The sequence below is a fragment of the Toxotes jaculatrix genome, chromosome 8 (genome assembly GCF_017976425.1).
Source record: "Toxotes jaculatrix isolate fToxJac2 chromosome 8, fToxJac2.pri, whole genome shotgun sequence".
Taxonomy (NCBI): Eukaryota; Metazoa; Chordata; class Actinopteri; family Toxotidae; genus Toxotes; species Toxotes jaculatrix.
This window is the reverse complement of record NC_054401.1, coordinates 15,865,389-15,887,611: the sequence shown is the minus strand read 5'-3', so window position 1 is coordinate 15,887,611 and position 22,223 is coordinate 15,865,389. Positions and strand designations below refer to the sequence as shown.

The 22,223-nt window shown below is 39.8% G+C and overlaps 2 protein-coding genes and 1 non-coding gene across 3 annotated transcripts; 1 reads left to right on the top strand and 2 right to left on the bottom strand.

Annotated features, from left to right (window-relative positions):
* Positions 1–1,644: 1,644 nt before the first annotated feature.
* Positions 1,645–7,256, bottom strand: LOC121186396 (cleft lip and palate transmembrane protein 1-like protein). The gene is made up of 17 exons (XM_041045116.1): positions 7,056–7,256; positions 6,227–6,318; positions 5,576–5,753; positions 5,340–5,467; positions 4,640–4,718; positions 4,430–4,547; positions 4,030–4,124; positions 3,766–3,850; positions 3,575–3,675; positions 3,418–3,477; positions 3,177–3,227; positions 2,996–3,078; positions 2,683–2,717; positions 2,447–2,502; positions 2,227–2,271; positions 1,880–2,013; positions 1,645–1,711 (listed from the first exon to the last, which is right to left on the bottom strand). Exons 1-17 carry the CDS (start codon positions 7,254–7,256, stop codon positions 1,645–1,647), a joined length of 1,608 nt encoding a protein of 535 aa, XP_040901050.1.
* A 1,000-nt stretch (positions 7,257–8,256) lies between these two features.
* On the top strand, positions 8,257–21,357 carry mrs2 (magnesium transporter MRS2). Its single transcript, XM_041045270.1, has 12 exons — positions 8,257–9,124; positions 10,155–10,219; positions 10,478–10,514; positions 11,019–11,131; positions 15,161–15,322; positions 15,479–15,609; positions 15,966–16,082; positions 17,773–17,842; positions 18,025–18,107; positions 18,388–18,505; positions 18,746–18,859; positions 19,079–21,357. Exons 1-12 carry the CDS (start codon positions 8,779–8,781, stop codon positions 19,136–19,138), a joined length of 1,416 nt encoding a protein of 471 aa, XP_040901204.1. The 5' UTR covers positions 8,257–8,778; the 3' UTR covers positions 19,139–21,357.
* On the bottom strand, positions 16,866–16,938 carry trnar-ucg. The gene has a single exon. It is a non-coding gene; the product is annotated as a tRNA-Arg (tRNA).
* Positions 21,358–22,223: the final 866 nt, after the last annotated feature.

Genomic DNA, 22,223 nt, shown 5'->3' with positions numbered 1-22,223 from the left:
AACCTGAATCTTAAAGGTGACATGGCGAGGACGGTTTATTTATTTTATTGATAAAGACAACAAGAACAAACACACACATACAAAGTGAGTGAAGCAAGAAACTCTCTCAACAGAAACCAGTCAAGCAATTGCCATAATTGCCAGTCTGCGTCTGTCTGCGTCGTCTCCTGATTGCACGTGTTGATAGACGTGCTGACACGCACACATGCACTTCAGTCCACACACACTGTAGCTGTTTTGTTCACATGTACATAAACTGCAAGGACAGCTGCATTTTTGTTTTTATTTTTTTCATATTATAAAATAAAGAAATAAGAATAAGCTGGATAGATTGCCATAACATAAGTGTAATACAAGCACAATAAAAAAAAAAGCTTGATACAATTTGGATGAGTTCATCTGCAGATAAATGTTTCTCATAGCATGTGATGCATTTATGTGTTGTGGAAGGAAACAGTTGTATAATCTTCAATTAAACAACTATATTGTGTGTTGAAGTTAAATTGCATTGTGGGGATTTCATAAACATGTGCCATTAGGAAATTAGCAGCAGAGTCATGGTTTCTGTTTATATGGTGAAATAATTTTACAGTTTGTAACATAATGGTTAAAAAAAGACTTTATCTGGTAAACTTCAGGATGTGATGAGGGAGCTAATGTCCAGCAGCAAGCAACAGAAATATAAAATAAGTCATTTATTTATTTTCCTGATAAGGATGATCAGGGGGAAAAAAAGGGCTTCACGTTGCTGGTCCGATCTTCTCATTGCTGTCTGGAAACATGTGGCTTATCTGGAACCCCTGAAGGACCCACTATCATTACAAACATGTGTCACATGTGTTGCAATGCAAATTTTAGTCTGGATAGCAAAGTTTCTGAAAGACCTAAATATGTTGAGCCGAGCTGAGATAACTGTGCAGAATAATTTTCATTTGACATCACGGTGCAGCCACAAAAAGAACGTTGTGTTACATATAAATATACATGTATATATATATATATACATATATATGGCTTCTTACAGCTTCACTGAAATGTTTTTTTTCTTCCTAATGTATTTTATTAGAGGCTGTCCGAGCTTCACTGATCTGCTGGAACAAGCATACAGAATATACTGAACGTGTATAAATCTATACAAAATATCTGTAAAATAAAATATATTTTTTTTTAAATTTACAGCTTCATAAATGAAGTAAAGTTGAAGTCTAGTTGATTAATAGTTATCAAACCATACCTGCAGTTGAACGCTCCATCTTTTACAATGTACCAGGAAACACTTATATAATCCTCATATGTGTGCATGAGGAGCAGAATCGAACAAATGCACAACACGACTGGAGAAATTATTCCTGAAAGAGAACCCAGAATAACATGCAGCAGAGAGAATCTGTGGATGAATGAATTACCGTAAATCACCGCAGCAGCAAAGGGGAATCACCAATGCCAAGCAGAAAGCAGCAGTGAGTGTACAGCAGTGAAGAGTCTGAAGCAGAACGGATTGTGTTGGGTCAGTCGAGGCAGAGTGTTCTGCCCGGGTCTCTGTTCCACATCTTCAAGGCTCATTAGTTTCCCTCTGTTTATTTCAAACATGAGTTTTTGTGATTTTGAACATTCATTTCTGAAAAGAAGTGATTTTTCTTCTCCTCACTGAGTCTTTATTTTCCTGCTGTGGGTCCCAGAGTCTCGTCTTCTGGCCTTGGGGGCATACCGCCTGGTGGAGATATAAGATGAATGCAGTATGGTATTTGTTGTTATCTTAGCAACACATACTTAAGTCATTGAGATACTGGAAAGTAAGGTTTTCCTGGTAAGATAACTGCACAATGATAAGCACAAAAAAAACGACTCATTGTAGTGAGTGAGTGTTCACACGTTCTACCTTCGCTGGTAGAGGTAGAGGAGGAAAAGGAGCTCGTCTCGGAAGCAGGAAAGTTGATGGGAGGAGGAGAAGGATCCAGCAGAGGAGAACAAGGAGGCACAGGAGCACAGATCTGAGATCAGTGTGTTCACTCCCTGGTGGAGAGAGAATAATGACACTCATCAAGTAGCAAAGTCTCTTATAAGAGTAAAAGTTGTGTCAGAGTTAAATTAAAATGGTTCTCATATCTGACAAGTGAAGTCAAGTTCAGGAGCATAAATAAATAACATGAAAATGGGGACCATTTTACTGTAAAGTAAGAAGTGTTTGGTGCATGTGGTGAATAATAGAAAAATGCTTGTACTCACTCTGTACATCAACACTGTCCCCTGCAGGTGGCTCACAGACTTCAACTGATCCAGAACAAGAGTGTGGAGAAACACGAGCCGGCGCCATAAGACAAAACAGAGACAGGAGAGGATGCAGTTCTTTTCCACTCAGCACGATCAGCAGATCATTTGGTAATTCATTTAATTAACTTTTAAAGACTGGGTTTTTATGGGTCTCTGATGAAGTTGCAGAACAGACCTTGTGGTTAATGAAGAGCTGTGGGGCCATAGACAGGAAGCCAAAGGCATATACCCCTGAGAGGAGAGTTAAAGAGTCAATATAATGCATTAGAAATATGAATATAAAAGTAAAGGCATCAGCTTGATTTGAGGAAAACTGACAAGAATCCAATGAAGTTAACAAACAAACTGATGAGTCATTAAGATGAGCATGTTTTGACAGGGACAGATGATGCTATGGAGATGGAGACTCACCCGTGACCAGGCTGTTGATCAACCAGGAATAGTAACTGTCAACATAATATAATTCAATAATCATTTAACAATCAGAAAAGCATACTTAGTGTATTTATTATTGGCTTTTAATGTAGGTGTAGTAGTCAGGGTACACTAAAGACATCTAACTTTAATCTAGGAAGCATTTGAATCAGTTGGTGGCGACGTAACCAGGAAAGAGTTGAAGTGTCCAGGTGGACTGCAGAAATGGGGGACATTTGGTGGTACTGCAACAAGACAGCATTCAAAATCATGTGGCAAAGCAGAAAGCTGAACACGGTGATCAGCTCACCTCTTTTGACGCAAGTAGGCCAGTGAGAAAATAGCTCCGCTGATACACAAAGGATAGACCAAGTAGGACAAGTATCTGGACGCCTACAGTGAAAACCACAGACAAAACATTAAAATTAAACAAAGCCTGAGGCTGAGACATAAAATCAGGTCTTACAGACAAGATAGAAACATACTGATACCTGTGTATCATACTCCACTGTCTTTCTCTCTTCTTCATCCAGCTTGTTTACCTGCACAGTGAGAGAGGAGGCAGTTGTTTTAATTATCTGCTTCAGAGCTGGAGCCAGAAAGGTGAACGATTGGTTTTGTCACAAATTTAAATCTTTACACTGACAGAAGAAGAGTCTATATGTCTATATACAAACATAATTATTTTATATCAGTGTACACGGATGCTGAATTTGACTGCACCATACTCACACGGAGCTTGGAGCCCTTCCATTGCAGCTGGATCTTAAACACTTTAAACACCTTCCACACCTGGCAGGACAACAGTTTAGTGAGTTAAAAGTGTCTGTTTTTAATTTTATTTGACACTTTTTTTTTTTAGTTGGAGGAGACCAGTTACGCCAAATACCTCCACACATGCTCCCAGTCCGACGGGGAGCAGCACCAGCAGGCTGGTCTCCTCCAGCAGATGTAGAAAAATCAGCAAAGTACTCAGACTACGCCACAGAACTGCAAACAGAGAGCGGGAGAAACAGAAGAAAGATTTAGACCCTCACTGATTTAAAAAGTCAAGCTTGTATAATCTGATGACTTTCTCACCGGACTTCCGGGACATTCCCGCCATGCTCTTCTTTTTCCTCCATGAGCTGATGTCATTTTTAAGAGCCAGGAATTCACAGATGAGCTGTGGGAGACCACAAACACCGTGAAACAGCATGAGTTTTATTTTACAGTGAGATGCCATGTCCCCTCACAACAGGCTATGCTACATGCAACTGTGATTTATAAAAGAATTCACAACGCGAGATGTTTAAGGTGGATTCTAATATGTATGATATTTTATTAGGTGTTATGTAGTCTTACTTGCAGAGCCGTGATGAGTGCAGTGAACACTAACAAGTAGAGGTTGGATCCTGCCAGAGTTTCTTTAATTTCATCAATGTTTTCCTCTGTGAAGCCTTGAAGAAACACAAAGAAGCAGCATCAGAGGATTCAGTTCAGTCCCCTGATTATGCAGAGTAACATGCCTATTTATATTTATCTAAAATATGCATTTACATAAAGAAACGTACACTGAAATACGAGTATTTAGCTTTCATCCAGGTCTCAAAACTGTAACATACTGTAAAAATTACTCCTCAAACATAATAAGCTTCTATTAAAATGAAAAAGACAAAATAAACCTGAACCCAATCCATATTTTTTCTTATTATAATTTGCCACATCAACATATCACAAAGCATCTGTTGTGTTACTGGCTCACCAAACTGGCGCAGGGAATAAACCACATCCTGTAAATGGACCCAAAACCTGAATCTCCTTAAAGAGATTCCCTCATAGGACACAGTCAGAGGGAGCTGAACAGTGCTGCTGTTGATCTCCTGTTGATGGATGACAGATAAATAAAACCCAGTATTTAATGGAAAAGATTTTACTATGTGTCTTTTAAATGCTGTGTGTAAAAGCTTCCCACCATGAGGTCTCTGACTCTGAAGCTGAGTTCGTTAACCAGCAGCAGAGGAAGGTAGATCATCTGTCGGCCCTCCTGCGACCTACAAGGAGAAACAGGAAGAGAGTTTAATTTAAACACACAAGTCGGCTTGGGGCAGATTCCTTATTTACAGACTTGGTGGATTTGCAAGGAGAGTAAATATCATGAACAAATATATGCACACAAATGCATTTAAATGACTTGCACAGCAATACTTCTAAGGTAGTATCTGAGAGATCTGACAGGTTTTCTTTACTTTCTAATCAAGACTCTGGTGTTGCTGCTGCATATTTTTTGAAGCGTGTAATTTGTGAAAAATAAAAATAGTATGTGCCAGAGGTTGCTAACTTCCTGAAGACTGTAAAAATGATTTAAATAGATCAATCTGACTCTCGAGGACATACGAGCCAAGTGGCTACAAATAGATATTGCTTGTTGGTGTATAAAGGGTGTATGGTGCAGGGTAAATGCTCTAAAAAGATCTAGAAGTTTTCCGCAGCAAATGAATATTGAGTAGTGCTTCAGCTGTTATCATTCATTTTAAGTCTCATTCTCAAATACCTTTGATTCTCAGCATGCCAGCGCTACACTCTCATGGTGAGCAGCAGTAATAAAGCAGACGTCAGCAGCACTTTGCCTGATCACCTGGCTTTGACCTCTAAAGCTTCCTGCACAGACTTACACTCTCATGTAGCGCCGCACATCACTGGGAAGCCCCGCCTTGTTGAAGGTGAAGTCCTCTGACATCATAGTAACTGACAGGTGAGGTCTCCAGTGGGATACAGGATTCTCTGATCTGGGGCTGGGCCTCTGGATGGAGCCACAAAAATAAACACTAAATGTCTAAATGCACTGTGAAGCTCACGCGGCCGTTGAAATGTGACAGCACATCGACTGAACTGCTGAATTGCATTTTACCTTCTGTGTGTCTCTCTGCGCATCTGTGTGTGGGGGAATAATGGGGGTGGTGAGCTGAGCTGTGTAGTGGACCTCTCTTCTGTCCTCCAGAGGTGAAACTCCAGCCTTGTGAACATAAATGACTGCGTACAGAGTGCCGTTAGCCCGAGTCTCCTCTGGCAGAGAGACAGTCACCTGCCTATGGAGAGAGAGAGAGAGGGAGGGTATGAGGGAGAAGAGTACAGAGAAAAAGAGAAAAAAAACAGTCTGATGAACAAATAGTTTATGCTTTTATGTTCTTATTATATACTAATGTTGACCAGTTACTCATACTGATTTAAATTTGTTTGTTTAAGTTTGTGTTTTGTACATTTTACCTCTTTTGACAGTGTCTTTTATGTAAAGGATTTATAGTCTTCTAATGGTGATCAACTGTTCCTTTCAATCATACACATGTAACACAGGTTTCTGTCCTCTGTGTTGCAACTGCTAATTTTGACAGTGAAAAGAAAAACTTCCAATATATTATTATTTATTTTCTATGATTTATTTGCTATGTTGCAACAACCAATGTCTGGAATTGCACATCATGCCCTTAAACTGTGGCCACAGTGTATGGTTAACAAATGAAATAATGGTTACATGGTTGTAATGTTAACACGTCAAACCCACCTTTCATATGTCGAGTGTGGGTCAAACGGGTCTATTTTTACAGCGAGGGTGAGTTGGCTGTTGTCAGGCACGAGGCAGGTGAAAACACTCAGCTGGATAAAAGAGAAGAGACTGAAAGTTCTCTGTGGATTTGGCATAAGGAGTGAGTCTGCAGTGAACAGCAGAAAAATCTGACCACAAGGCAGAGAAATTACTATTATTGTTCATTTTTATGAGAACAATGCACCAGAGGGTTTTGTGTTGACGGTGCAGTATCAAAGCAAAGCACAGCTATAGAGATCTATAGAGCTTAAACTCTGGGGAGAAAGCTTAAACCTGCAGTGGTATCGTCACATTCAGATTAATACATCTGTGTGAGCATCTGCTCCATCATGCAGAGATCACCAAATCATGCCAGAGGCTCAGAATGACACACTTAATATCTTCATTTTAAATTAATCAATTCAAAACACATTTTCTCTGCAGAATGATGAGAATACGTTTGAATAGGTTACAAAATCTACAGTTTACACATATACACTATACACGTCACTAATAATATGTTGTAGACTGTAGTGCATATTGGCCTAACAGCTAAAATTAACTATTTCACTCACTGCCATTAAATTTTATTTGTCCAGGGTTTTGTGCTCAGCAGTAACTTGCTGGACAATAACATGATGAAATGGCAGAGGCAGTCTGTTTAGCTCTGTTCAACTGCGTGATCAGGCTCATGCAGAAGTCCTGAACTGGATTTGGCAGAATTTATTAATATTATTATTATTTATATGTGCCTGATTTGTCTATTCGCCACGTTTAGGAAAGTAAGAAACAAAGGCCTTGTGCGAACCTGTAGTCTGGGTCTTGCTGCCAGGTAGGAGATGATGCAGTGCTCTCCTCTGCCTCCATCGCAGGGTTTGGTATTGAGGAAGCCGTACAGCAGCCAGGCGGTGTGGAGCATATAAACCACAAACACACCGAACAGCAGCTTAGCGATGGAGCTCCTCTTACCTCCGCTCTCCGCGGGTTTGTCGTAACACGATGGGAACATGGCGGCTATTGATACTGAATTTCAACAACAACAACAACAAAAAATAGAATACAAAAATAGACGTGGTCTGGTATGAAGACTGTTTATAATCGGCTGCGGCATCAAGACAATAAAATCCTCACGCTTCCTTCCTGCCACAGCATCCTTCCGGTGATCTGCATCCAGCGGAGGGATGCTGATGCTGACACAACCATTGCGGCTGCGCCGACACCGTTCTCACCAAGCTGTGTCCACATCTGAGCCATAAATACACGATATCATAGTTATAATATCCACAGCTTGTCACGTGTCTGCGGTGGGCATTTTTTTGGGAGGAACAGCTTTACAGATGGTCAGTACCATTTAGGTCACTGTGACAACACCTGCACCCAGGTGGCCACCGAGGTCACGTGTCATTTATTTTTGTCCTGGAAGCCTGTATTTATTTTTGACTACTTTTGGACCACAAAAATAAATAAATGGCTTGATATTTGTATTTCTCCATCAGAATTGTATTCCTGGCAGCGTGGGGACAATTTAGAGCTCTTTGTTGGTAAATAAAATGGTAATGCGTCTTTTTATGGGTCTGTCTGACTGGACAGTAGCTACCATTGAGGACATCCAGATTATATCCAGTTCATTTTGTGGTTTATATGCATCCTATTATAACATACGTATTACTCGTGTTGATTTATTTATATATTTATTTATTTTTTTGGAAAGACTAAATTTAACTATTTAAAAATAAAAAAGTAAATAGGATCAAAATAAGATAAAATTAAAAATTATTATATAATATTGCAACCGAACAGTTAAATGAGTTAATGCGCTTCATTATCTGTGGTTAGGGGCTTAGACTCATGACCTCGGTATTTTTAAAACCTTGACTTCGGCACAACATGTACTGTGTGTAGTCAAACATCAAAGGTCGCAGTCGGAGAGATTGACTGCATAGTATAGACGATCTTTGGCAGTCGGTCCTCGTCACCGCGGTGCATTATGGTAAGGTACGGTGCTCTTGCCTCTGTCCTGTTAGCTAGTCCTGTCCATCACGCTAACCCGGATACCGGCGTTTTCTGACTGAAACGCCGCCTTAGTGTCGATTCAGGACGCTTTGTCGTTAGCGGCAGGTAGCTGACTTGTGTTACTTGTGTCTTTGTTTACTGTCGTTGCGAATTTTAGACGGAGAGATACTGAGAGCACCAGCTGTCAGCTAAGGTAGCTAGCATAACATGAGGGAGCCGCACAGCACTCTTGGAAACATCGTGAAGAAAGTTAGAAAGTAGGCAGCGTATGACTGGCTTAACAGGAGGCTACGTTAACCAATATTTGCTCTTACTGTAACTATCATGTAAAGGCTTTACACACTTGTTGTACCTGTGGATCTGGACTCTGGGCTCACAAACAGCTGGAGGGCACTGAGGGACTACCAATGAGATGACTGGAGGATTTTACACATACGCAGCTTTTCACGCTACACCTGTGTTTCAAGCTCTGTCCACACCTGAGCATCTGAGCTGAACATCAGCTCTCCAGAGCCGCCATGGCAGTCTGTGTGAAGGCTGTGTGTTGTGGTGGTGTGGAGATGAAAATACACAGAGTGCTGCTCTCTGGATGTATGAACTGCACCAGGATGTATCTGCCATTTAGTGGGAACTTTTACCCAAAGCGCCTTTTTAGCTCTGTAAGTGCTCTTTCCCCAAGACTTGGTGGGACTCAGGCCCTCATACTTTGCCGGGCTCGTAAACTGCTCTCCCCACTTGGAAATAGAAAACTAACCTTGTACAGCAGGAGGTACAGTGACGTTGCTTCAAGGTGTCAACCCAGAAAATATCAATCTGCTGCAGCAAGAAAGGAGAACCTGCTGCAAGGAGGTGCAGCGTGGCCTGGTAAGCATGGGAAATGGTTGGGTTAGTTAGAAGCATGCTGACGATGGGTGATCTCACAATGACAAGTGGTTTAGACAATCAGAGTTGACACTTACTGCACTTATACTGCACACTTTTAACATATTTTAATGTCATCAACTTGTGACATCAGTTTATCACAGATATGTTTGCATCAGTGTTTGTGTCTGTGGAGAAGCAGCAATATTTTGCTGTACGGAGATGCCAGGATGTTGCAGCTAATTTAGAAAACACCAACTTCATTACATAATTTGTTCACCAGAGAACATTGACAGGTACAGTGTCCTGCTAAATACATATCTTCATCATGAGTCTTTAATAACCAAGCATGTTTGTTTATGTCATGTATTTAAAAAAAAAAAAAAAACAGCTAAACTCTGGAATATCGATGTCAGTATTGGTCTCAATAGTCTGTCATTGAATCAGTCTGTTAAACTGATAATTAAGACGTCTGTTTCTACCTACTGTAATGCTGTATTACAATACTGCTTATATTATACACGTATAATGACACTCTATAAAAGCTGAACTCTTATGGAGGTATAGTGAAATGTAAATAGGCTGGTTATAGAAAAGAGGTTAGATATGTGTCAGTGATTTCACTGCACGATTGGTTGTGTTAACATACAATTCATCTTAAATTTTTTGTAGCTAGTCTAATATAAATGTCAATTTGCCCAGCTGCGTTAGGCACCCTGAAGTGGGACACGCAGGTTTCTACTAAATTGGGTATCTTCCCCTGACAGTGTAGCAAATTAGCCCTTTAACATCATCGTGATTTAATTTCTAAAATAAGCACAAGCGTATTAAGCCATTGAAGTGACAGTTTCAGGGTCTCATAAGTTATAGAGCTCAGTACATTTCACATTCTCTTTATTGCTGCAGTCAAAGAAAGAAAAATAAACCAAACCCTTTTTGGCAGTGTGAAGAACTCTGTAGTTGCAACTGTTCAGCTTTATGTGTGAAATATTTTCCTTCACATGTGTGTTCACTTGGTCTCTTCCTTGCATAGTGTCCTTTATCCGCAGCAGAGTGACAGATGCTCCTCTTTCCAGTGTGCCTCCAGCTTTTGTAGTGGTAAGAGACGTACCGAGGGCAGTTGATAAAAACATTTCCATGGTTACTGAATCATAGCTTCTATTATCAAATCTAAGTTAGATATACTTAATGGTAAGGTTATTTTGGTGACAATGATGTGGATTTAATCCAAATTTGGCATTATCAAACATCTACTCTCGTACTTTTTACGTATTGAAATACATTAAAACTGGTACTTTGAATAACTGTGTTCTCTAGAGGTAGGTAATCAGTTCATTTTTTTTTTTAATTTCACAGATGAAGTTTGACCAAGGGGGGAATGTGACATCATTTGGTAAGTGTTGGGAAATGAATCTTTTTGATCTTTGACTGACTTACATTCTGTCTTTTATTTGGTGAGGAAAATCAAGGTTGTGACTGAGACTGATGATTGGTTATCTCTCTCATCCTGTGATATCACCACTCTCACCAGAGGGCAGGTATCATCATTTTCAGTATGTCCCCAGAGCACACATTTTAATCTTAGCCATGCGCAGTTGGACATAACTCTATTGCTCACCACTACTGTGTTATTGTGTTACTTCTGCTGTGACCTGTGATGTGAACATCCTCTAATGGTTTGTGTTAGCTCCCTCGCTCAGTTATGCTTGTTTTTCTGCAGCAAGTGTTTTTTTTGTTTTTGCTGTTTACAAAGACAATTCAGATTGCATAAATAAGATATGTTATAACCTCTGCTTTTGATATAGAGTCCTGTCCCATATGAAGTCAACAATACATGAAAAAGGAGGGTGTCTGTATGGTGTCTATATTATTGCTTTCCTTATTTTTTCTCTCACAGAGAAGAAGAAAACAGAGCTTTGCCAGGAGCTAAGCCTTCAGGCCAGAGACCTTCGCTTTCAGCACAGTACCAGCCTCACTGCGAGGAACAACTGCATTATCATACGAATGGCGGTAAGCTCTATTTTTGATTCATAAGACATTTCTGCTCTCAACCAAGTCTGCATCGTATTAGATCTGGCTGGTGATGAGGAAACATTATGTAGCCAGTAAGATAATAATTTCATAAATAATGAAAACTGGAAAAATATGTGAAGCCTAAAGGTTTGTGAAGGCATAGGATCATTATGTTGTTTTCAAGGCTGCAAATTATTTTATTCACCTATTTCTCACAATAATCAGAATGAACAAGACCATGAACAGAACAAAACAAACCCCATTAACACTAAATATGTCGTGGACTAAAACCCAATCCGTGAAGCTAATTTGGAGCTTTAGTTGTGCCTAAGACGGGAAGAAAAACTGAACTTAGCTGGGACAGCTCACATCACACACTCCTCCCTCTGCCAGCTGATCACTTCCACAGTGCACGGGGACAGTCTTTAGTACGCACCACAGTTGACTGTCCTCCAGAGGGCGTTTGGGAGAAAGTGTAGTAGAAGAAGCAAGAGTCATCACGGCTGATCATTTTACAGAACACCGTAGTTTCTCCTGGTTGAGGCATATCGTCTCTGGTCTCCACCATTGTCACACTGAGGTAGCCACACTCTTGGTCACACCTGATGTGCAGTGAGAGAAAACAATCAATTCAACACAAGCCTGAATTTTTTGAAGACAATAATAATAATAATAAATGGTTTTCTACATTTTTATTGTCTGGCTGTAATTGCAGCACTGGAATATACATGTCAATAGGTAAATAAAGAACTGAACTTGACCCCCGAAAAGAATCCAGGACCTCAGAATTAGTCATTTTAGCCATTGTAAAGCTAAAATCAGCAAGAGGCAGCTATAGTATCTTCAGAGAAGGCACCAGATACTTTTTTGGTTTAAGTTTATGACTTTAGTTAATGTTTTTAAATAAAACTTCACATCAGTCTCTGAAGAAGAAAGTTTAATTCCCCGCCTTATTTTATCGTAATACCCTGTATTAAAAGCAGCCAGGACTCACCTGTCCTTCTTTTCTCCCATCCCAAATGCCCGACACTCCACACACGCCGCATGCTGCTGACATCTGTTCGGACAAACAGGGCAGTCCTCACAGGTCGGGCCAGCGTACGGTGGCTGACATTTACACGCTCCACACTGACACATCCCTCTGCCGTTACACAGCTGCTTGTTTGTTGCCATACAGGAGGCAGTTTCCAAGGAGCAACTGCAGTCTTCTTCTGTCCAACTGTCATTGCAAATGCAGTGTCCACACTCACACTTCCCATGGCCTCCACATATTCTGTTGGATATAAATTGCAGTCTTTTAAATATGAATCTGTTTCTGTAATTAAACAGAGTTAAAAGGGAAGAGGGTACCACATTGCAAATTTGGAGTTCTAATTAGCGTATATCGCACCTGTTGTTGTGATAAGGACAGTCAAAGTTGCTGCACTCGCAGAATTGTCCACTGTATCTTTCTTTCGGGTTTTCTCGCTTCTGGCACTCGCAGAAACCTTCCACGCACTGCCCCCTGCCGCTGCACACTGGGGCATTTGGGCCAGAGCGACAAAAATCTTCATTTGGGGAAAAAAAAGAATCAGTGTCCCCATGGCAGTCTTGTCCGGCGTACGACTCGTAGCACTCACACTGGCCACACACCAGCGCTCCGTGGCTGCTGCAGGCAGGGCTGTTCTCCTCCCGGTTTCTTGTGCAGTCACACTGACCTGCATGAGAAACCGTGTAGACGGTGTAGTTTTATTTATTTACACAACAACACATTTGTCATATTATAGAAGATTATAGAAGAGTCATGTGCCTTTTTTCTGTCTTGTGACACATTCATTCTTGAATGAGCTATTTCAGTGTGTAGTCTTTACAGGACCGATTTTATCTAAATATTTTGGGGCTTTGGTTCTGCGGTTGTACTCACACTCCAAAGTTATTTCTAACTTTACACTCAGTGAAAAGCCTCTGGGTGTGATGTGGACGGACCAGGGTCCAGTCCTGTTCTGGTTTGAGTCACCACTCTCACTGGGACAATGGGCGGCCTCCACATCCACCTAGAGAACAGAGGATTTATTATTATATATATATATATATATATTTTGTAAGCTCACAAATGACCTGATATTTTTATAGTTGCTTTTATCAGTCTTAAATTTTGCTGACCTGTACGCGGTGGGAGTTTGTAGTCGTGATGCTACTGAATGTGATGTTGACTTCTGCTGGCACATTGCTGGTGTCCATAGTCAGCTCTGGGACAGGCTGATCTGTAGGCATGATGATAGTTAGAGGGAAGGACTGGCTCACACCCGGCCTCAGGCGGAGGGAGAACTCGTGGGGCTGGAGGAACATGGCCTTGGCATCTGTTGGCTCTGTGCTGCAGAAGTTCAGTAGTTGCCAGTCAGAAGTCAGAACAGTGTTATATCATTAGGGGATAATTTGATGCTTTTTTCCCTGGCCTAGTGTCAAGGTCATCATAGTGGATCTTTAAGCTAGTACACATACCTTTTGTCATTCATGACAGTCTGCACCATACCTTGAGGGTTATATATAAATCTTTTATGACAGCCTGCTCTCCGCAACCCCTTCAAGCTATGACAGCGAATGTTAGAATGAGGGGCGGTGCACCAAGCGCACTCCGGGCCGGACCGTATACACTCGTCGCAGCTGGAGGCAGATGTCAGACATGTTTGTTTTTTGGCCCAGCTGGGACACAACACAGCAAACAGCAGGCAGAGACAGAGCAGCTTCACCTCCATCCTGCAGTTACAATAAAATGTTAGGATGATGATCTTGAAAGTAACAATTTAGTCATCAATAGTTTCAATAAAATAAAAGGTAGAAGTAAAAAAATAGTCATATATGCTAAATAGGCAATCTTGTTCGAAGTCAACTCATTTTTTTCTTTTTTCTTTTTTCCTTTTCTTTACTCGTCTCCTTTCTTATTTTCTTCCTGCATGGAAAGTGTAAAATGAGACTGAATAGTCTCATCTTCTCTGTTTAATGCGTCACAATTAAATTTGAAATAAAGAATTACATGATCAAAATAAGACAAAATAACACATTATTTACCTTATTAGACTGCTGTATTCATTACATTTTTAAAGCAATATGAGATTTAGAAACTGATGTAAACATTTAAATACACTGCATGTACGTGCACATATCTTTCCAACAAGGACAGAAACCATAGATAATGTATTTCTGTCTGTAATTTAAAAAAAAAGAAAGAAAGAAAGAAAATACTACCATGACTGTTAGAAAGACAAACAAGTAAACAAACTGAAGAGGTAAGTCAGTGATGCATGAAGTAGCCTACAGTAATATACCTGTTAGTTTTAGTTTGTCTAACAGCAGGCTTCTGATTCTGGTTCTCTTATGTGGTTAATAAACTAAAACACAAATAAAGAGCAGTGCCGGTGCATTACCTGAAGTATTGAAAGCTTTCTGTGTCTTCAGGCTGTCTGCCTGTGCTGCCTGTGACAACTAACAACCTTCAGTCATTCAGCATATTGATCGTGTGTGAATGCTGCTTGAGACCCAGGATGCAGAAAGTGATCGCCGATCCCTATTGGTGCATCTGTGTTGGGTATCCGGCTGTGGCTTTAGAGAGCAAACGGAGTTGTAGTTGTTGCAGATCAGCATGCTTGATTACGCAACAAGAGTTTATCATTAATCAGGTCTCTCACTACAAATATTTACAGATCAGAGTCAACTATTGAGCCTGAAGTCTTCCAAAAACAGATCTTCATACACAGCCATAGATGCACAGACACATCCATATTAACCCATGAACTGTCATGTATTGCTAAGAAGTCTTACATCAGTTAGAAATGCAGGTAATTTCAAACTTTGAGTCAATTCTCTATAGGATCCCCACTCTCCACCCCCCTCTGGTCACACTTTCAAAACAATTCAGTCTTTTACAAAAAGCTTGGGAATCTAAACAAATTCATACATATTTGGTGTAAGCTTCCAATGTTGTGTATCAGGACACATTTCAGTGCTTCCTGACGTAGTTTCTGCCCTCCCCCTCGTCTCTCTCCACAGTCTCTGAAAGCCATCGTGACCCCAGAGTCTCTTTTGGTGTTGGATTTCCGTGGTCTGGGTTTAGAGCACTGGTTGGTACTGGAGCTTGCGCCTCAGCTAGCATCACAGACACACACTCTGCCCTTCGAGTTCAGAGCACTGGAGGCCATACTGCAGCACAAGGTGAGACAGATTACAGGAGCACTGTGTCTGTGTATTTAAACTTGTTCTAACCCAGATAAAAACCCTCTCTGTAAACTGAGAACATACATGAGGCTCTTTTTCAAAATAAGGTGACGGCTTCTGCATATGTGTGTCTTTGTGTATGTGTGTCAACAGGTAAACACTCTACAAACCCGGCTGAATGAAGTTGAACCAGTAATATTGGACGTATTAGAATCCCTAGTGGATCCTAAAATCCTTTCTGCTGATAGAAGTAAACTACACATACTGTTGCAGAACAGCAAGAGGTAAAGCACTCGACCGTACAGACACACTTACATAGCTTGTAAAAGCTTTTACGAACAAGGTTGGATTAAGTGAAGCATAGGATTGCAGTGTTTTTCTGCATTATGGATCAGAGGAACTGGGTCTGTTATTGTCTAGGTCATGACATTCTTCAGCATAGTGATTCAGATTCTCTCAGAAATGCCTTAGTGTTTAATTTTGAAGTCACCTTCACTGCTCCTCATCCTTGGATCCCCAGAAGGAGTTACATTTCATTAATGTTTACAATTTCCACAGCATGCACGTTGTATTTATCGCTTTGGCATTGTTAGACCGAAACATTTACCAAATTTATCTGTCCCTCTTTTACCGTTAACAGTTTATCAGAGTTGGAAACGGATGTAAAAGTTTTTAAGGACTCCTTGCTGAAGATTTTGGATGAGGACGAAATCATTGAAGAATTCTGTCTAACCAAGTGGACAGACCCGAGAGTTTTGTATGTCACACATCCACTCACATACACTGACATGAATACTAACAGCAGTTCACTTAAAAGCTCATTTAAAGGGCCAGTCAGTGGCTGCAAGATAAAGGATAAAACACTGTTGATCCCCCAAGATGTCGAGGTCTGTTTCTCCTTGCATTTCCCCTCCACTTCAGATAATGCTTTTCTGTGTTGTTGCCTGGTTGGGGTTAGGTTATTCTAGGGTTAGGTGTCACAGTGGCAGGTTGAGTTTGAAAATCCCAGAAAATGACTGATTGGTGTTAGGGATTCATTTATGTTCAGGTTTTTTGCTGCTGATTGTGTAAAAATTGTAATTTTTTTAAACTTAAGATTTTTTGCTTCCCCTCTCAACATTATTGAAACATAGTGTGTGGAAGAGAATACAAGTGGTAACGCTTCCCTTTGCTGCAAAGTAGACTAGAATATTTGATGAGGGCGACAAAATATGAAATTATCATAAAGCATTTATATTACACCATATTTATATTCAGAATATTTGTTTTATGTATTATACAGACTATGCATGAAAAAGATGTTTTCCTTTGCCGAAACAGTAAGTCACAAACAGAGAAATCACAGATAGGTGATTCTAAAATGTGCCATCAGTTCAAAATTATGTTTAAAAGCAATTCTCATAAAACCGGGAAAGTGCCAAGATGATAAAGCACTGTTAAGTATGTCTTCAGGAGCCTAAACAGAACATCAAGGTTAAAGCAACGAGCGGCGTACATCATGGAGAAACTACACGCGCACTCAGGGGAAAAAATGAAAATACGACCACGAAGGGACTCGAACCCTCAATCTTCTGATCCGAAGTCAGACGCCTTATCCATTAGGCCACGCGGTCAGATGAGAAGAGTGTGTGACGCAACCGCCATGATTGGCCCCTCTGCAACTTTTTTTTCTTTTTTTCTTCCAGATTTATAATTAGATGACATATAAGAGAGATTTAAGACAGCTTTCAACTATTCTCTCTAATTTATAATGTTCTCTTTTGGTACGCCCGAAATTCTCGAGTGTTTCAAACGTCTCATATGAGTTACGTACAAATGATGTGTATTTTTTCATATGGACAAAAACAATATTAGTTTGACTTAAGAATCATAATGCCTTAAATGTGAATGATTTTAAAGTTTAAATATGCTACCGAGATTAGAATAAACATTCGTAATTTGTTCGCCTACTGCACATCACATCATTTCATTTCATTTGAGCTGATTTTTATTTTTATTTTATTTTTTTTTTTTCTCAGGCAGTTTATACAGCTGCCTTTGACGGTGGCAAGACTTATTTTTTAGCTTCCAACTTCACGGAAAACCATCGATGCTCTTTAACGACAAGTTGATGACAGCTGTATTAATATTTCCTAATTATTTCGGGCCTCACTCATACAGCAAGGCTTTACTCTTACACCTAAGGCACAGGAGGTGTGAATTAATGCCATTTTGTGTGCGTCTGTTACGCTTGTTCGAATCTCACGTCCGCGCGCACCTTCACGTGAACAGGAACAACTTTTTTATTATTATTAATATTATTGAACAACAAATGTTTTACTTTTTTTTTTTTTTCAAATGTCATACTGATTGCTGAAAGGTTTAATTACTACCATGTCTTTTCTAAAACATTTAGATTTTTTATTTAATTATTATTTAATTAATATATGACTGTCTGCCTTTTCTAGTGAGGAGAGCAGTTTGGGCATTGACCATGCTGAGGAGATGGAACTGTTACTGGAGAATTACTACATGCAGGTAGAAACCAGCTTTAACAGACACCGTCCACTTGCCCCTCTTAATTTGTTTTAATATGAAAAGCACTGAAATGCTATGTTCATATATGTGTAATTTCATTGAAATGTTTGTGTACAGTGAGTGAATGTGTGTGTTGACTGTGGCCGAGTGTTCATACAGTGACTGTGAACTGCTTCATACAGGCTGAAGAGCTGGGGAACAAGACCAGAGAATTGAAAGGGCTGATAGATGATTCTGAGAGTGTCATCTTTATCAATCTGGACAGGTACACACATACCCGCACACACACTGGGTGTACAGTATGTATACATACAGTTTGTTCATGCGTATTTTTGGATATCTCACAACACTGTGATTATAAGGTTCGTTTTGCTGCCACTTGTATTATATATAGAACATTAGATTTTTCAAAATGTGTATTTACAGAATTTTATTTGAAACTGCTTGGGAATCACAGAAAAAGATTAAGCTGATCCATAAAAGACACGTTAATCGAGTTTGAAACAAACTGACTTGTTGGCTCTGCATGTATTGTTGTATTCTAGCCATCGTAACGTGATGATGCGGCTGAATCTGCAGCTGACAATGGGCTCCTTCTCCCTTTCCTTATTTGGACTGATCGGGGTGGCCTTTGGAATGAATTTAACATCGTGCTTTGAAGAGGTGAGATAAATAATTATATCACATGTGGAGTTTGACTGTTGTATTTTCTATTTTGAGCCCTTCAAATATGAGGATTTTCTTGCTCCTCTTAATTTTATATTGCTCTAAGCCTTTAACTTTAGGACTGTCAGTCTGATCAAATGAGCAACTTTCAGATAAAACCTAGGTGAGAATAACATCTAATGGGCATTCGTCATTATTTTCGACATTTGTCAGTACATTTCCTTCCTTTATTTCCAGGACCCTCGTGTTTTCTGGCTGGTAACAGGCTTCATGTTCTTGGGCAGCGGGCTGATATGGAGAAGACTGCTGTCTTTTCTGGGGAGACATCTGGAGCCGTCAATACCCCCACTAGTAATATACACACACACATGTGCACGCTTAATGTGTCGAATATGGCTCCATGGCATCTCATATGGTCTCTCTGTATGTGCATGATCTGAGGCTACTCCTCACCACAAAGCCCTGATATAATTTACTGATTATAATTTAATTTACATTCGTAGTAGCAGCCTGATGAATGAGTGGTTAAAGATCAGGTCATAAGTATCATTTCTCCTGTTTGTGATACAGATCCCTCCGGTCTGGAAGAGAACTGTGAAAGCATCAGACATCAAAGCAGGAGTCAGATGAAGTTCTACCTCTGCTCTGTAAAGTGCCACAGACCTCACATGGACTCTGCAGCTTTAAAGACAATTGTTTTATTATCCCAAACCCCCCGGATTCTCTATGAATGCAGAAAACTTACTTTTTTTTTTTTTAAACACATCTCATCATTTTAGTCTCCCATGCCTACAGCAGAGATCAAGACTGCATCCAAATGTCTGGCGATTCCACTGTGTTACAGTATGTGTGCTCATGTGTCCCCATCATTATATTTCACGCACTGTGTCGTGGTTATTTCAGATGCTTGATTAGATGTCTTGATATCTAATCATATCTGTGGATAAAACATGGGGGCGCAGAGTGTTGCTCTGTCGTCACTTTTTTTTTTTTATGGGTGGATGTGTAGGCACTGAAACCAGAAACAGGCCAACTAATATGATAACCACCTTAACTGCAGTTGTACGTTCCCTCATTTCACAGGTAAAAAATGTGTTATAATTAAGTAAATTTGTATTATTTAAATAAATGTGAGCCATATGAATGTGGAAAGTCTATTGTTAATATCTATAAAGAGTTATTCACACTGTTTGTTAAGCTGAGTTGATACAGTGTGCAACATTAGTCAGACAATGAGGGCTTTTCTAAATAGACCATTTTCACGACAGACATGTTGAAATGTCAGAGCAGGAAAAAGCACTGGTGAAAATAATTTTAACGTTCCAGTGAGCATCTACGATACCATTTGGATGGTTTGCAGGGACTGTTCTTAAAACACTTGCTGCTCTGAAATACAAGGATTTATCAGGTGTTGACCAGGCACTTGATGTGATGGTGAACATGACTGATTAAAAGCAGTGAAACACAGGCTTATTTGTTTCAGGGAACTCTTTTCGAACAGTGGCGAAGCAGCAGGTTTTCCTCATTCTTAAAAAATTATTTGTCTAGTTATTTGTCTTGTCAGTGTCTCACTTTTTGTTTGTGTGTCTCAAAATTTGCCCCAAAATTAAAGGGTATTAACATACATGGAGTTTTCAGGAGTATGACTATGACTGTTCCTGTTCTCAAGAAAGCTGAGTTAACTTTATTGCAAATGTTAGGAATTTGCCTTGGTGAACTCATAGTGCAGCAGAACAGACACAACATGCAGCACAGACTACTAATAATAAAACCATATACATAAAAAAATTAATACACACAGAACCTAAAACAATATACCTTAAGTGCAGGCACTGCGAGTTATTAGTGTTGTGAATGTTAAAGGCAGAACCTTAATGAAAATATGTATAAACCTACAAAAGGAAACCTCTGTCATTCTGGGGTACTGTAGGCCAAAGCAAACTATGGTGAAATGACACAATGCAGCATGTAAACAACTGAAAATACCACTGTGATGTTTTCATCATTTTCACAAGTGCCTGAGTTCTATAATAGTCTCTGGATGTTATATTTTTCTTTTACTGCTATGGACAAGAAAGATTATCTTACTAGATGAGCTGCTGCCTGAATGTGTCTGTAAAGTCCACCACTTAATCCCCTGTACACACCCTCAGCTCTATTCAGTCTCACACAGAAAACGTGTTGAAGCTTATTTAAAGCAGTCGGCCTGAAAAACAGCAACGTCTGAAAGAGAGGCTCTCTTGCCTGTTTCTCAGATCTGGTACAGTAAACACTCACCACTCTTTTTACAGGACATGTCTAAAACACAGTGGCGAGGGTAAGATGCATTAACATATAAAAATTTTTAAAATTAGAGATTGATGGAAATGTTCAGCTGACGGCTGAATTAGATCAAGTGCCCCAGTAAGCCTTAACCAGTGAGCCAGCATGTGCAATAGCAGGACTCTAGAACCAACTCACCTAAATGGAACGCAGGCGTCTTGTGTTATCAATTACATTTCTTGCAATGACAGACCAATATGCCTTCTATGAAAAAGGTCTAAAAAGAATAAACATGTACAACTTTAGACATAAAACAAAACTTTATCAAAAAACCCTGCACATACTCTATATCGGCCTGTCTCTTTGTCCCTTTATGTATTTACAGTCAGTTCAGTTTAAACAAAAGGCAAATGTGAAAGCAATCCACTAAACACAATATAATCTGCCACGCTGCCAAACAGGGCTGCTCTTAATTTACATTTGACCTTTATTAGCATATAATTCAAAAATCAAAGTCAGTGCAGAGCATTTTATTTTATATCAACACAACAGAAACAGTGAAATCTTCCATTGCAAAAACTAAAAACAAAATCCAAAATCAATTAAGATCTTGAGCAAGTCATTACCTGAAAAACAAATGTAACAAATTTTTATATAAATTTGTATGTCATAGTTTCATTAAAAGCATCGACCACCAAGAAAACAGAGATCTATTTGTGTCTAGCACCCTTATCTTTAGATATAACCCGAGTGTGTGTGTGTGTGTGTGTGTGTGTGTGTGTGTGTGTGTGTATATATATATATATATATACACACCCTTTAGCCTACAGTTGGTTTGTTTCTGTTGCTTGGGAAGCTGCTTGCATTTTGGTTTCCTTCCTGTCAGCACTATTTATATGAGCATCAGTTGATACTGCAACAGGAAATTTGTAATGTCAAAGACACTACTGTGTATGTAATTCAAGTGATTTTGCACTGTGATTGATATTTTCAGGTCTGAATATTTATCTACCTAACTAGCCATGCTCCAGTCTAACAAAACTCCATAAAAGAAATGTGCATCGCTCACAGAGTTTCTGCTCATGCTTCCCACCATGCACCTCTCCTCCTCCAGACAGGAGCTACCGGGTGGATCCATGTTCACAGATTCTTCTTGCTGCTTCTTCTTGCTTTTCTTCTTCCAATTCACACTGGAGTAAACCACACCTGTCCCTTCCTCATTCTTCTTCCCTGATATTTTTCTGGCTTCTTCTGCATTGCTTGGCCCAGAGTTTGGAAAGTTTGTGCTGTTTGGCTCAGATGTAGTTGCAGGGTGGGGGACGTCTGCCTGTTTCAGCCTATCAGTGTTGACATAAATGTCCTCTTCTGTTGTGTTGGGTGTCTACAATTAAAGAGACAATGTCAGTGGTGCAGTTATTCTGTTTGAATCAGGAAAGTACCTGGCGTTAAGTCA

Bases quoted from the DNA above. Each gene is read 5' to 3' on its own strand.
- mrs2 (XM_041045270.1), top strand. From the start codon at position 8,779: ATGGCAGTCTGTGTGAAGGCTGTGTGTTGTGGTGGTGTGGAGATGAAA. The intron at 11,132-15,160 runs GTAAGCTCTATT...CTCTCTCCACAG, and splicing joins GCATTATCATACGAATGGCG to TCTCTGAAAGCCATCGTGAC. The intron at 16,083-17,772 runs GTATGTCACACA...TGCCTTTTCTAG, and splicing joins TGGACAGACCCGAGAGTTTT to TGAGGAGAGCAGTTTGGGCA.
- LOC121186396 (XM_041045116.1), bottom strand. From the start codon at position 7,256: ATGTTCCCATCGTGTTACGACAAACCCGCGGAGAGCGGAGGTAAGAGG. The intron at 3,228-3,417 runs GTGAGTATGGTG...CTCACTGTGCAG, and splicing joins GGAAGGGCTCCAAGCTCCGT to GTAAACAAGCTGGATGAAGA. The intron at 1,712-1,879 runs GTAGAACGTGTG...TATCTCCACCAG, and splicing joins CTCTACCTCTACCAGCGAAG to GCGGTATGCCCCCAAGGCCA.